This window comes from Rousettus aegyptiacus, unplaced genomic scaffold, assembly GCF_014176215.1.
Source record: "Rousettus aegyptiacus isolate mRouAeg1 unplaced genomic scaffold, mRouAeg1.p scaffold_m13_p_7, whole genome shotgun sequence".
NCBI lineage: Eukaryota > Metazoa > Chordata > Mammalia > Chiroptera > Pteropodidae > Rousettus > Rousettus aegyptiacus.
Genome location: NW_023416310.1, coordinates 103447857 through 103464234, shown reverse-complemented (window position 1 = coordinate 103464234; position 16378 = coordinate 103447857). Strand labels below are relative to the sequence as shown.

The 16378-nt window shown below is 38.0% G+C and overlaps 1 protein-coding gene across 2 annotated transcripts in view; it reads right to left on the bottom strand.

The window, feature by feature from the left end:
- FNIP1 (folliculin interacting protein 1) overlaps positions 1-13165 on the bottom strand; it is a 101433-nt gene extending 88268 nt beyond the window's left edge. For both annotated transcript variants that reach the window (XM_016118362.2, XM_016118364.2), the window contains exon 1: positions 12976-13165. In XM_016118362.2, the coding sequence (XP_015973848.1) occupies positions 12976-13067 (92 nt within the window). In that variant the 5' untranslated portion in view covers positions 13068-13165. The remainder of the gene's footprint in view (positions 1-12975) is intronic.
- Positions 13166-16378: the final 3213 nt, after the last annotated feature.

Sequence of the window (16378 nt, the reverse complement as noted above, 5' to 3'; positions counted from 1 at the left end):
ATACAAAAGAGTACATATTGTAAAGGTTTCATTTACATGAAATTTTAGAATAGGTAAAATTAATCTACAGTGACAGAGAGCAGGAAATTGTCTGGGGGTCAGGGGAAATGAAGATTGATTACTGACTACAAAGGGATACAAGGAAACTTTTGAGGGTAATACAAAGTTCTCTATCATGATTGTAGTGGTTGTTACATAGCTGTATACATTTGTCAAAACTCATAAAACTACACTGTTTTAAAATGAACCCAGGATTTGTATTAATCGGATATAGTAAGACACAGACACAGATATGACCATTATGAAGGAGAATGTTTATACTCACAGAGTTCCCCAGAAACAGGAGGCAAGCCACACTAAGGCAGGCCACATGGGGAAGCACCAGGGTTGGTCAGGAGTTAGAGGGAATGAAAGAAAAATGTAGCAAAAAACTTTATTGTGGTTTTTGCTGGAAAGAATGGGCAAGTCAGGGTAAGCATGCTAAGCAGGTTTAGAATTGGCTAGTTTAAATAATTTCACCACCATGACACAGGAACTGCCCCTTGGCTTGTACCTTGCCCTGGGGTGATCAGAGCAGGGAGATAGTTGCCCAGGAGTCCAAGAGATCATCAAAAGAGGTAGTTGGGGGTAGACTCTGGATTTGGTTCATTTGCATATGAAAGGTGCACTAGTCCAAGAGGAGCCCATCTTTTGCTATCCCTAGAAATTAGGGGGAGGGGGGCAGGGAGAAGGTGGGTAGGCAATCTCTCCAGGATGGAGAAGGCTCCAAAGGTCAAAACACCAGAGAATAAAAAGGAATGATTAATACGTATATACTTAAAAGGGTTTATTTCATTGACTATATCACACTGGAATAAAGTTGACTTTAAAAGAAAAATTTTAAGAATATACTTATCAAAGTGAACAAATTCACTAAAAATGTTGCCAGCACCAAAATATTTACTTAGTTTAAAAAGGAGAAGAATGAAAATCAAGTTTAATTGTCTATACTGGTAGAATAACTTAAATCTGAAATTACTCTAGAATATAGATTTAACCAATAACTCAAAAATGGCTGTAGTGGGGGATTCGAAGAATGCGTGAAAAAGGGGAAGAAATTAAAATGTACAAATCATCAGTTATAAAAACAGTCACAGGGATGTACAGTACAGAACAGGGAATATAGTCAATAATACTGTAATAACTGTGTGGTGTCAGATGGGTACTAGACTTATCAGAATGATCACTTCACAAGTTATATAAATGTCTAATCACTATGGTATATTCCTGAAACTAATATAATACTGTATATCAACTATAATTGAAAAATAAAAACAAAACAAAAACAGAGTGGCTATAGAGATATGGTCAACTGGGTTTTTTGTTTGTTTTTCTAAGATGTAACATATCCCTGAACTCTACAGCCCTGGAATGTCTATCCAAAGGTACCCATCTTTCTTCTTCATCTAATTTTCTTGTCCAGTGATTCTCAACCATATTAGAATCCAGTATAACTGGTCTGGAGGAGGACTCTGACATCTTTTTTTTTAAAACTTCCCTGATGATTTTAATGCACAGCCAGAGTTGAGAAATACTTCCCTAGTGTATACTAGATTTAATTTGAACATCATTTGAATACAAGATACTTTTTTTTTTTTTGGAATACCAGATATCTTAATGCAAGCATATCAAGGCAGAGTATAGAAAACACACTATAATATAGACATTTATACTTAAAAAGTACTGACACAGTACTACATTACTTTGTGACCTTCCTCTGCATTTTCAAAGCATGCTGGCTCCCCTAAACCCAATATAAATATAAAACAAAACAAATGAAAAAACATGTCACAAATTTAGAAAATAAATTTCTACCTCTTACAAAAATAGAAAAGTAAATATAAATTCAAAGGAGAAATGATAAGCTCTCAGCCAATTAATTTGAAAGGAAGAAATTACTTTCCTGCCTAAATCATTACCACAGCCACTTGTTTGGCCCATGACTCAAGAAACAATGACTCTCTCTCCTACTCTGCAGCAACCCCCACACTATATCCAAGAAATGACATCATTCCAGTTCCTATTAACATTTCTGTATACATCTCCTGGTCACACATCCAAAAGCTTCTCTACTAGAATACATACAAGGGACTGACTATATGTAGTCAGGATAGGCTGGGAGATACTAAGGAGAGAGAGAGAAAAAAAGAGGGGAATGAAGAGAAGAAAATAGAAGTGAAGCAAAGCACTTCAAAGAAACCTTAAACTGCATTCAACAGTGTTATAGCTAGTAATAATATTGGTAGTGTTATTCTGAAACTAATATATGTTGTAAAATTAACCAATTCAGTTATCATAGCAATATTGTTAGGAAACAGGATTTTCAGTGTAAGAAATAAACTATAAAAGTTACATAAATACACTGTAAAATTTAATTTGGAAATCGAATTAACATTTATTTTTTATAAAAAGAAAAATAAGTTATACTTCTTAGTTTTGTCCGCTGAAAAGACCTAGAAATAATGACAACCTGTAGCAATGAAGAAGACCTCTAGGATTCAGAGAGGTCACTAAACACCACTCCCACCAAAAGGAATTGTGAACATTGGGGAAAATGGGTGATTCGAGGCCTGGGTCAGACTGTGCCTGGAACAGTATACTGTCATGCCAAAAATATTACTAAGGTCATGCCAAAAAATATTTTTTTAAACCACAGGTGCCAATCTGAAAGAGCTCCCCCTGGCCAAAAATGGTTCGCCAAAAAAAAAGTAATGACTGCAAAGGACTGAATCAAACATTAAGAAAACAAACAAACAAACATCAACCCAAAACCCCTCACTGGTCATCTTTGAAGGTAACACCAAATCATTATTTTGAATACCAGTAAACATTTATCTTTCCTTTCCTTTACAAACTAATCTCAGAAGAAATGGTAAGTAATAAATCATCATTTTCTAACCCCTAATGAAGTAATACAGTGGTTCAGCACCGACTAGAAACTTGTTACAAATATAAATTCTTGGGGCAGAGGCCAGCAATATACATTTTTACTGGCCCTCCTGGTGACTCTGATGAATGCTAAAGTTCGAGAACCACTGAAATAATCTATTAATCATCATCAATAGAAGCTAAAACCATTAGGTGGAAAAGATGATGGACAACTTTAAATTGGGAGATCAGGCTGACGCCACTTGAACCCAGCGATCAATCTTAGCACAAGTAGAAGCGGGACAACCAGAGGTGATGTGCTTCCCGATAAAATGCAATATGAAGTACACAGCACACCTATGAAGTAGTCTTAGGAAACAACGCCATCACCACACACACACACACACACACACACACACACACACCCCACCCCACCCTGCCTGGACCAGAATTTAATCAAGTCTCTAGGTCTAACTTCCAATTTAAAGAAAATAAGGTGGAGAGAGGAACTAGATAAGGACACAGTGAGGAAGAAATCAAATCCAAATCCAAAATATAGAACATTCTACTGACAAATGAATATGGGAACCTTATTAGGATACGACTTCAAACATCCAACTCTACAAAGACATTTATTAAACAATCATGGAAAACTGAACATGGACTGAGCATAAAATATTAAAGAATCAATGTTCATTTTTAAAGATAATAATCTTTTAGAGATTCATACTCAAATACTCACAAGTGAAATGACAAAATATTTACAATTTGCTTTAAAACACTCCAACAACAACAAAAAACAACAGTATTAGTATTTAAAATAAGCTAGGGACAGAAAAAAACAAACACAACCAAAATGTTGATTAACTAAATGTTAAAGCTGGGTATGGTTATAGTATTCTCTTTACTTTTTGCTTAAAATTTTACATAAATTTTTTTTAATTTTTCATAAAATCCAGGTTAAGCAAGGTGCAGCTAATTTAAATCTCATTTAATGATAGTAAATAAAATACACATATGTATTTAAGACAAAGAGAATACAAGAGAATTTTCGAGGATAAAGAGATTTCAATAACTATTCGAAAAATAAAAAGTAGCAACTGACTTTTCAAAAACAGAAGCAGCTGCAACCTAAATGTTAATATATGGGGGTGTTAATGAGTAACTGAAAGATTCTGCCGCCTCAGAATTTTTGAGAAGCAAAGGCCTTGGGAACAAAGGGCACTTTGGAAGGTGGCGGAGAGGCACAGGAACAAAAAGCATATCCTCAGGGGATGTGAAGTTGGCCTTCTCCAGTCTCTTAGTCCCACCCCTTATACAGATCAGATGTTTACTCTCTTGGGAAACTGACAAAGAAGCACCAGCCTCAAGGTCATTAGGGACTTCAGTGAAAGAGGCTGAGACACATGGCTGAAATGGGATTATAAAAAAGAATAAAAATGAACTCTTGGAAATTAAAAATATGATAGTGGAAATAAAAATACATACAAAAATTCACCCAAAAGTAATGTTGATGGATGAAATCTCCCAGAATCAGGATAGAAAGATGACAGAAATTAAGACAAGAAAAAGAAAATCAAGAACCTTCCCCTGGAAAACTTTATTAAAAAGTTTCAGAAAGAGTTGATGAAATCAACAATTAACAATTAAAAAAAAAAAAAAAACTAAGTACAAAACTGTGAAATTTCAGGAGAAAACTGAGACAATCTCAAAAGCTTCCTAGGGGTTGAGAGTTATGGCTCTGGTTGTCTCAGTAACATATTGAGAAGACAATGGAGCAAAGCCTTCTAATTTCTGAGTAAAAATGATTCTCAACACAGAATTCTCTGTCTACCAGACTGCCAACCAAACATAAAAATAAAGACATTTGCAGACTTATAAAGTCTTGAAAAATTTATCTCTCAAGCACTCATTCTCAGGAAGTTCCTGGAGGGCTATAAGCCACCAAAATAAGGGAATAATCGAATGAGGAAAAGTCATGGAAACCAGTCAACAGGAGATCCTAATAAAAAAAAAAAAAGTTCAAAGAAGTAAAGGAAGCCTCATGAAGATGTTATGGAGCAGACCTACAGGGCGAGCAGTCCAAACTAGAGATGGAGAAAGGCAAAAGGCTCCAAGAAGGGCATATGTAGGAGGAAAAAAAATGGCCTAATCAATTATCTGACAGATAGAACTAAGAGATAGGCTGTTTTGAAAAGTATTTTATGAAGGATGTAGAAATACTTGGCTAACGATTTAAAAGAAAACAAGGTGAACCTACCCTCGCCCTGAAAAAGGCAGTTAACTCCAAGAAAAAGTAAAACATAAAATATACTTAGCTCTGTAGTGAACATTTATGATAAAATAATACAGCTAATCTTGATCACTTAAGGTAACCAAAAATTGTAATACTGAAAGAATGAAGGGGAAAGGGAATGGTATGTGTGTATATATACATGTGTATGTTTAAGACCTAAGTCTTTACACCAATATAAGAAATGAATACATAATGTCTAAGATGAATAATTTTTTTAAAAACAGTACATTCATATTATTTATATGTGTAAAAATAAATACTCAAAAGAAACAGCAAAATAATTGAAAAAGCAGTTGCCTCTAGGATCAGGAGGGTTTTCCTATAGATAAATTCCTACCATTGTATTGTTGGGCTAGGGGCAAAAAATTCAGCATGTTAAATTTACAGTCAGATTATCACAAGTGATGAGCTTGCCTAGCTAGCCAGTCAGGTGTTTCAAGGGTCCAGGACCCACTCATGTCATAGCTGGTGATTAACATCGTGTTTTACTGTCCCTATGTTCAGGTATTTTTTTAATAAAAATTTAATATATTAAAATTATTCAATTAATTTCTATATTTCTGCATCTTATAAAAGTATAGCATATATGTTTTATATTGTAAATTAACTAGAAATTAATCAAGATAAATACAAAAATACAAAATCCCTATCTGTGGGAGTCATATCATGCCTTTATTTTATTCACCTTATAAACTTCACGATCTGTAGTTTCTAACACAAATGGAAATCTTTAAAAAATTATACAACAGACCACAACAGGGTGGGAAGAAAGAAGGTCAAAAAGCTGCAAAGAGCCTACAAATGAGAGCACAACTGCATCAACTGAAGTGGCTTGTTATCCCACATGCTCTTGAAACCAACTCTGCTACTCTAACCACTAGGATTTGACTGGGAAGAACTGACAGCATATGACAGAGGAAAACCACCTTTGGGGTAACTTGGAATAAAATGCTGTTGTTTCAAGGGATACTCTATATTAGGCAGTGTGAGTATAAGAAAGCTGGTCCCCAGAGCTCTGGCTATATCTCCAAAGAGCTAGGTTAAATTGTTATTCCAGTTCCCCACAAGGTCTGCTTAAAAATCTTATAGGGTCTAAGAACCCAGAATGCTCAAATGGAAAAGGAATCCTGTAGTACCCCGAACCTCTTGTGTTCTCAAAATAAACTCCCACTTCCAAAGAGAATAAATTAGTTCACTTATTCTCTTTTCCATTCAGCAAATACTGAGTATGACAGGGAAGACATCTTTGTGTACACGCACACGTGCGCGTGCACGCACATACAAATTGTGAATGTGATAAGTGGTAGAAAAGGAAAGTATGAGGTGTTATAAGGAATATAAATGGAGGATATAACTTATTTCTGGAAAATCAGACCATCCTTGCTATCTTAAAACAATCAAAATAACAATGTAATTTTCCTTTAATTGGTAAACATTGATGTCAAATAAAAACCTACTTAAACCACCCATTAAGTGAATAACTACTTTAGGCAAATAACCCAAAACAAAAACACTTTTGTTAAATGAATTAATTTTTTTCAATTCAGTGACTAATTTTATTCATTCATTCATCAAATATTTATATAATGCCTTCTGTGAACCAGGCACCAGGAATACAGCACTAATCAAGACAGACAAAGGTTGTATCCTAATGGAAATTACAATCTAATAAAGGATATAGATTCATAAATAAGCAATGACAACAGAAGAAAATAACTGCTATGAGAAATGCAGGGAAAATATGAATTCTGCTGGACTTTTAAAGAATGATGTGTTGTAGCCGTATTCCAAGTAGTGTGCAAACACATAACCTGATTATTCTCAGGAAACATCAAGCAGTCTGATTCAGAACCCCCAGCTAGAGAAAAAACTAGAAGGCTGAAAAGGATAAAGTGAAGGGTGAGGGGTTTGGGAGGGAATTCTAAAATATGAGTGCCTCCCACACCATTTAATTCTCAAAACAACTTAAGATGGTAGGTGCAATGAACACCTGGGGCTGTATCCCCAGTATCCACTCCCCTAACTCAGACAAGCACACATATGCCCAACCTTTAATGATGACACAATACTGCTTCCCAGGGTTATACATACAGAAACTATTGGGGCAGGGATCTGAACTCAGGGCCATCACACCAAGCTACAACTCTAGAGGAGAAGGATATGTCAAATTGAGGAGTCTGAACTTTGTTAAAAACAATGGCTCTGGAACTCAAATGTCAGTTCAAATCTCAATTTCATCACTTACTATAGACCTGAAGGAAGGTTCTTAATTTTTATGTGACTCCACTTCTTAACTTATAAAATAGGAATAATCAGACCTACTTTATGAAGCTATTGTGAGAATTAAATGAATTAGTATGTGTAAAGCACTTAAAACAGTGCTTGGAACAAAACAATCCCCTATTAAGCAAGAGAAAGTTAATGGAGATTTCTGAGTGATTTGATCAGAATTATGGTTTAGGAAGATCTAGTAGAATGGTGTACAGGGGAACACACAAGAAGTGGGAAACTTATGGCAAATCTTTATGAAAAGCATTAAAGGTCTAAATGAGATGATGACAGTGAAAAATGGAAAGAACAAAGATACTGCAGAATATGAATCAACAGGACTTAACAAATGACCAAATGTGGTCATCAGAGAGAGGAAGGAGTAAAAGACGATCCTCTGATAATTAACTAAGAGAATGGTGGTGCCAGGAACAGGAACAGAGGACCATGTATGGACGATTTAGGACTTCCTTAAATAAAGAAGGTTCTGTTGCTTTTTATATAGGGAGTGTTTTTAATACACATCTTTCCTATAAGGTAACTTAAATACAGCAGGATTTAAGATAATAATTATTACATTAGTAAGAAATGAGGTCTAATACTGAAGTTATATTTTTCTCTAACCTATTTTCTTTCAATAAACATGATTCTAAAAAATTTAATACCACTACTTAGAGATAGAAAAGCAAATCAAATTAACAATAAAATATATTTGCATTTCTTATTGCAAAATTAGATTCTTAGGACCAAATATTGATACCACAGATCATTGACATGTAATTAGTTAAAATTCTCAACTTCCCACTTTAATAAAAAAGATATGATTCCACAGGATTCTCAGAAAAAAAACATATATAATTATCACTTCTAAGATTAAAAGGTACAAGTTATGGAGGGATAGTATTTTAAAAATAATAAAAACCCATTGTGAATGCAGCAAATCTTTATAAAAATCACGTTGAAAAAAACAAAGCTTCTGAAATGATTTGACATTAAGAAGGTAGCTTTTAAGAACTTTAGAAGTTCAAAATGTGAGATAAAAGCAGAATATGGATGAAAAAATAACTCAGTTCTAGATTGCTTCTCCTACAGAAATAAAAAGAAAACTTTAGGAGTAAAGTAATTTCTTCACCTCTCATTTACTCCACTTTGATCTCACACTCTTCCCCAAACATGCCCCCTCAAAAAAAATTAAGGTCATTAACTATCTCCAACTTGACAAATCAATAGCTACTTTTCTGTTTCACTCACAAGACCTGACAGCAATCAGCATACAAAACAGCTCATCATTTCATCATTTTGAAACACTGGCCTTTCTAAGCTTTCCTAACACCCCATCCCCCTGGCTTGCCCACTATCTATCTCTTCATTGTAGTTTTCTCTCCCACATCTCCTATTCTTTCCAATTCTCTATCTACCCCTTTTCCTAGATGAGTTCATCCATTCCCTTAGTTTTAATATTAACAATAAACCCAAATTCATTTCTCTGGTCTCAACCTCTACTGTAAATTCCAGATTTACTTTAATAAACTGTCAACTGGACGTCTCTAAGCAGGTATCTCACTGGCAATTAAAACTAGATTAAATGTCCCAAACAGAACTTTTGACTCTCTCCCTCTGCCCTCAAAATTATTTCATATATTCATCCTACAAATATTTACTAAGCGTATGCTCAGGTACTGTGAACAATATGAACTTAGAGGAGACATAAGTTGTAAAAAGGCCTGTGAAGTATATAAAGAGTGTGTTCTGATAGAGAATAAGGAAGAAGACTGCTAATTTCATAGGGTGTTCAAGATAGCACTCCATGATATTGTATTCTCTCCTCAGAAAATGTCCACCTAACTGCTCCAGCCAGAAACCTAAGTTCCTGTTCTCAACAAACAACCCATCAAGTGGCTCTACAGGGTTCTAACTCCAAAATATACCTTGAAGTTGAAGAGAGCTCTCAAGTAAGCAAAGAGGAAAGATATGGACAAGTAATGACAACTGTAATAAATGTCACAGAAGGAAATGCAATAAGCTATAAAAGAAACTACAGTGAAATCTAACTCAGTCTAAAAGAAATCAGAAAAGGCTTCCTGGAGGAAGGATAATTAGGATAAGTGCAAATGACCACTACGAAAAGCTAAAAAAGCTAAAAAAAGTCATGGCACATCCCAGAATCTAAAACACATTCAAGGTGATAAAATCATAGGAGAGGGAGAGAGGATTAAGACAAGGATAAAAGGAGGCGAGAAGTTATCGAAGACTCATGAGATCATGTCAAAAGAGCACTTAATATGAAAAGTTTTCCAATGGCCAAATATGAGACAATCTGACTATAATGGATTAAAAGATATTAAAATCCAAGAGCTCATGATGATACTAATAAAATGATAATTAAAATGAAAACCTTCACTGAATAACTCATTATAAATTATTCTGAAAAATGATAAAGAGAAACAAACTTTTATGCTGCCCTTCCTGTAGCAATGAGCAACCAAATATGCATTAAGAGAATGTTCTTCTAGGAAATAAAGACAGAAAAAATTAAAGATTTGGGATATCACCATTTCACAACCCCTAACAAAATAATGAATTGGAATTCAGGCAATAATCAACTAAAGATAATAAAACCATTAGAGAAAGGAGAATTTTACAATGAAAAATAAGGCTGATACCACTTGAAATCACTAATCAATCTTAGCATCACTAAAAGTGGGACAACCAGTCATTATGTAACCCTGATGGATAGAAAATACACAGCAACATCTATGAAGTATTTTTTTTCTTTTTTAACTGACCCTGAATCTAACAAAGTATCTAACTACCAGTTTTCAGGAAACAGAGAATGGGTTATAGCAGTACTTCTCTAACTAGCATCAGAATCACCTGGAGGGGTCCTGTTAAAACAGACTGCTGAGAATCAGGGAATTAAAAGAAAGTATAAAGAAGCAAACAGCCAAATAGAAAATGTGGGAAATTTTACAGGAAAAATAACCCAGTTTCAACAACAAATCATATTTAAAAGAGGCGGGGGGGGGGGGGCTGTTATAAAATAAAACTTACTTAAGCAACATAACTGCATATTCAGCCTCTTAAGATTCTAATTCAAACAAATCCACTGTAAGACATTTTGAGACAAATGAAAAATTTGAATATAGACAAAGAATAGATATTTAAAATTTCTGTTAATTCTGTTAAGTATACTAGAATAATGTCTACGTTTTAAAAAATGACCTTATGGAACTTTAAAAGGGTGCAGGGAGGAATAGAGACTTTGCAAGCCACACCATACAGGGCCACTTTAAAAAGTTTGGGCCTAAACTGAATGGTTTTACAGGTAAGCATGAGATCATCAGAGTAATAACACTTGCTGGTTCCTGAAAGCCTTGAGCTAAGCACTACATTAAGTATCTGACATAACTATTCTCTTTGAATCCTTAAAATAACTATAATAGAGACATTAAATTCTATACCATTTTGCCTGCCCATCATGATCAGAATTTGCCCTTTTTTAAAGGATGCAGCGTTGAGAGTAGTTCAGAAAAAGGCGAGAGTGATGGCGGAAAGACCAATTAAGAAGTTGTTGCAACAGGTTAAGAATTCCCGCTACAGGCAAAATGAGCAGATGTTCGCGGATTAGGAATAAAACAAAAATACGGAAAATTGTTTGAACAAAACATGAATTGTCCTACAGACCTTTAACTATGAAACAATCACCTTCACCAAATTAAACTTTTTTTCAAGAATTTTATTTTTAAAGCAATAATTGTCTATGTACTGCAGTTATTGAAGTTATACTTAATTCTCATTTCCACTGGAAAAGGGTGATATAGTTATCTATCCTTCTACTTGTCCTCTCTCTCACGGTTCTTGTGAAATAATAGTACATGAGATAACAAATGAGAAAGTGCTTTGGCAACTCTAAGGTAGTATAACACAACTATACAGTAGATTTCACATTTTTTAAAAAAAACAGACATGAAAATGTTTTTCCATATGAATGACCTGAGACCCTTGGAAACCTGAGTACCCAAAGTCAATCTTTGCCCAGAAACAGAAAACCTATACAATTGTCACCTTTTAATATTCCTCCTGAATCTGCTTTCTACTGACTCTTGATTTACTGGATGGCTTGGTGTAGTATTATCTAGACCGCCCTTTCATTTTTCAAAAGGAAAACACGGAAGAAATGTTTAAAGAAAGTCATTATATGAGCATTGCAAGACATTTAACTTCCAGGGGAAAAGACCAAAACCTAGAAAACTGTAATTTATTGAGCACTTTTCCAAGATGTTCACAACAAAGAGTTTTCATCTTCCAAAGTTAAACTTCTTTCCATTTACTCCTTCAATTCTACACATATTACTGCATGTTTACTAATGTTATCTGCATTAGCGAGTGGGTGAAAAACTTTAATACCAAAACTTTTTAAACCAATGTAGTACAGTCATTTCACACTTTTGCCTGTTGCAAAATTTAAGAGATTCTCATTTTTTCCTACTACCACTGTACAAATGGGCTCTGTGCTATTCTACCAAGTATGAGTGATATTTGACATTTAGCCTGGCTATATATATGTTTCCACACCGCAACAACTATGAAGGCTGTTTGAAAGACATAATCTCTTCGAATGCAATTTGGCAACTAAATTTTACTTTCAATTCAGGTTTATATTACATTAAGCCTTACAATTTTAAAAGTTTTTCTACCAGCAACAGGTACTGCAAAAATTAACAAAACCTGTATGTAACACAAATTTTTTTTCTATCAGTTTGAATTTCTAGACTCTTTACTAACATTTCCAAGGGGATGGTTCTATACCTAATTCTACAGCCAAACTTCATTTGATTTGGTCCTGCTTCAGTCTTGTTAGTAGTAACCACACTCTCTTAAGCTTCACATTTTTTCTTCCATAACATAAAGAACATTTGGTCCCGTAACCGCACACCTCCAATTTCAGTTTCCAAGAATCCTGAAAGAACGGCACCTTCCCTACTCCCTCCTCTAGCCTTCTCTACACTCAAAAGGTTGGCCAAAACGTGCAGCTCTCTACACACCACCAACCAAGCCGGAATGAAGCACCCAGAGGGCGACTGGTCACGGGGAGGAGGGGAGATCTCGGCCCGGAGGACGGCAGCTGAGGTCCAACCTAGCCCGCGCCCAACTCTCCTTGACGCCCGAAAGGCTTTTGTACCCTACGCTCCGGCCGCGGTGCTGGGTCAGGAGGGGCAGAGCCGCGCGTGGCCGCTGAGCAGGACGTAAACAAACCAACCCGGAGGAGGGGGAAGGGGCATCTGCGGAATTGGGGGTGGGGAAAGAAGACCTCGCTCCAACACCCCAGCGCAGCTGCCTGGCCCTCCCGACCGTGGCCAGGGTCCCGGGCCCAGCGCAGCGCTGCCGCGCGGGCGTGGACACCGAAGGCCCCAGCACATCTGGCGCGCGCGGAGCCACAAGGCCGTCGGCTCCGCGGCTCCGCGGCTCCGCGGCTCCGCGCCCCCAGCCCCGCAGCACCCTACCTGAACCCGCAGTCTGGATCCCGCGCGTCCCGACCCGGCACACCCAACCCGTTCCTCTTGCTGAAGAGCTTCTGGAACAGCGTAGGGGCCATGCTGGCCACAGCCAGACCAGGGTCGCTCCTCTGGGCGCTTGCTAGGCCCCCGCTCCTAGAGCCGCCCCGCCACCCCCATGGGCGCCTCAGTCATATGACAGAAATTAGTCACTTCAAACGGCCACGGCGCGCGGGGCGGGGCACGAGGCAAGGCCGGCGTCCATTGGCTGGCGGTGAGCCGCATCACGTGGCGGCGCGCGGAGCAAGGGGCAAGGAGGGGCCTTGGGGCGGAGCTGGCGCCCACAGGCGGGTCAGTGATTCCCTCACGTGGCAGCTCACGGGGCGGGACATGCGCGGAAGCGAGCGGAGGGGGTGGAGAATGGAGGGGTAGAGAAGGGAGGGACTGGGCAAGGCCGGGAGAGGAACGGAGGAGATGGGCGGGGCGGGAGGCGGAGGGGAGAAGGGGAGGAGAGCAGAGGGTAGGAGGCGAAGGGGAGGGGAGGGGAGGGGAGGGGAGGGGAGGGGACGGGAGGGGACGGGACGGGAGGAACGGGGCGGGGCGAGGAGTAAGCGGTAGCTGGGGAACGGAAGCGGTAACGCGCTCGGATCCTGGCCCTCTGTGAAGTTGTCAGCTGCTGAGTCTACCGAGGAGTGGCGCGGAGACAATGCCAGGGACTTCCGAACGCAGAAGCCTTTGTCTCCGCGCACCCTTAGCAGACACCTCCATCCGGCGCCTCGCGGAGTCCAGTTGCCTCCTGGAGCAGAGAAGGCGCGCGAGCGTTAGCCGTGGGACCGCAGCATAGGCTGGACATTGAGTCCCGTCCACAGGCCCGCTGGTACCCGGCCGCGAACGGACTCAAGAGTGTGGATTTAGAGCGTGACAGCACAGGACTGGCTCACGGGGTCTGGTGGAGGACCGTGCCAAAACACCCGCCACGGCCATGACTTCCTGCAGAGATGGCCTCTTCCAGGGCCTGCGGGCAGCTGCCCTCGAAGTTTGCGACTGGAACCCTGACACCGGGAACTATTCCTTTGAAGTGTTAGTGATAGTGCTCGAGATTTAGACTCAACCCGAATGTCTAGTTATGGAGGGAGAGAACTGTGGAATGTTAAACAAATGGATTTGGTAGGATGAAAACCTTTTTCCAAAGAAAAACATTCCTCATAAATGACCTTGCAGTCATTTTAGATCCAGGGAGCCAAAATTTATCAGGGTTTGGATCAAACTAGTCTTATAAATATTCAGCACCTTCACTCATTCACCCACTGCCCGTTCATGATCAGGAATTTTGTACCATAGGATGCAGTTCTCCGACAAATATGTCAGGAAATAAGTGGCATGTAGCTGAAAAGTTAGATAAAAGCACGTTTTTGAGAATTCCATTTAACTAGGCATACAAATCAAATTGTCTTTTAAGTGGATACCAACTCCTACTGAATTTGCAGCTAGAGTTTAAGCTATAAAATAAGTGGTCTTGTATAGAAAAAAGGAACAAAGAGAAAATGTGAGAAATAAAATAACTTATTTATTCATTAATGTTATATAAATGTAGAACTTCTGAGTTAGACAGATTAGACATTAAGCCTACACTTTCATTCGAGAGAAGAGGATTCAGCCTTCCCCCCAATTTATAAGTCTCTGTTCACCTGCTTCCAATAATATAATACTGGACAGTCTCTTCTGGTTACCAGATATAGGAAAAATCAGCAATAAAACTGTAATTTTGCTCCCTTAACCACCATGCAAATAACTGTAGTCTAAATTTGTGCTGAATTTTCCTGAAACAAATTTTCATTGATAACATCTAAGAAAAAGACATTTAGAACCAAGATGATCAAGTAAAACTGCCTAATCATACTAAGATGAACTCGATACCTTAGATTTAAAATCTCTCAAACCAACTAATGATTTACTGCTATCCAATAAAGGAATGGCAGTGGTTTGAGGCACTAGAAAACATTCATTTATTCAACAAATATTTCTGAGTCTCTCCAAGGTCTCAGACTCTAAGGCTATGGTGCTGAACAAGAGAGTCCCGCCTCTCAGGAACTTAGTTCTTAGTGGCAAGCAGCAAAATAAACAAGATGTTTGCAAGTTGTGCTAGGAACTAGGAAAGAAACAGTTGATGACAAGCAACAAGAGGGGGCCAAATTTAGATAAGTGGTCAAGAAAGGCCTCTCCAAAGATATGGAATTTGAACTGAAGTATAAAGAATGAAAAGGAACCAGCATGAAAAGGAGATAGTGAAGAACATTCTGGCAAAGAGAAGAAAAGGTACAAAGGCTCCAAGGCAGGAATGAGTTTGACCTGTTTGAAGAAGAAAAAGTAAACCAGACTTGCTGAGTACACTCTGGGAAGATGTTTAAGATGTGGTTAGAAAACTGTAAGGGGCCAGATTATGTAGGATCTTATAAATCATGGGAAGTGTGCTGGGAGCTCCTGCATCATCTATGAGGCTACTGCACATTTTAGGCAATAGCTGATGGTGACTAACTAGGGTTATTTTGGAGATACAACTAACAGGAGTGAAGGAAAGAAAAACCCAGGACTGACTCCTAGGATTTTTCCTTGAGCAGCTAAATAGAAGTCATTTCCTGATAGAAAGACCAGGGAAAGCACAGGTTTGAAGAGGAAAATTGAAAATATTAAATCTAAATATATTCTGAGCAGAGTGTATGGGAAGAAGTCAGGATGGGAAAGAAATTTGGAAGGCATCAGATCATACACAGGATTTAAAATATTGGAATAGATGAGTTTGCCGGAAAAAAAAAATTGTGTGTGTGTGTGTGTCCAGGACTAAGACTCAAAAAGAACAACACTTCTTGGACTTGAAGAGAAGGATCCAGAAAAGGTAGAGAAGGAGGAGTAAGACAAGAAAATGTCCCCAAAATGAGGAAGGTGTCAACTGTATTGAATGTTTCTGAAAATATAAGTGTCCATTAGATTTGTCAACATGGATATCTTGACAAAAGCAGTTTTAATGGAGTCATGTGAATGAAAGCCTGAATGGAGTGGGTTCAAAAAAGAAAGGGTAGAGAGGAAATGGTAAAGCAAGTATAGACACCTCCTCTATTTTGCTGAGACAGAAAGCAGAAAAATGAGATCGAGAAGAGATGGGAAGAGGGAAAATTGGGTTTCCTCTTTTTTTAAGATGGAAGATATTAGAGAATTTTAAACACTACTGGATATAATCTAATGGAAAAGTTGACATCAAGCACCTACTATATTCCAGGCACTAAGAATATGTTAACAAAACAGGTACAACCTCTACCCTTAGGAAACTAACAAGTAAATAAGCAAACAAGTTATTACAGATTGTGATAAGTGCTAAACTTGTACCTTCAATATAAAATAAGCAAGCTGGAATTCT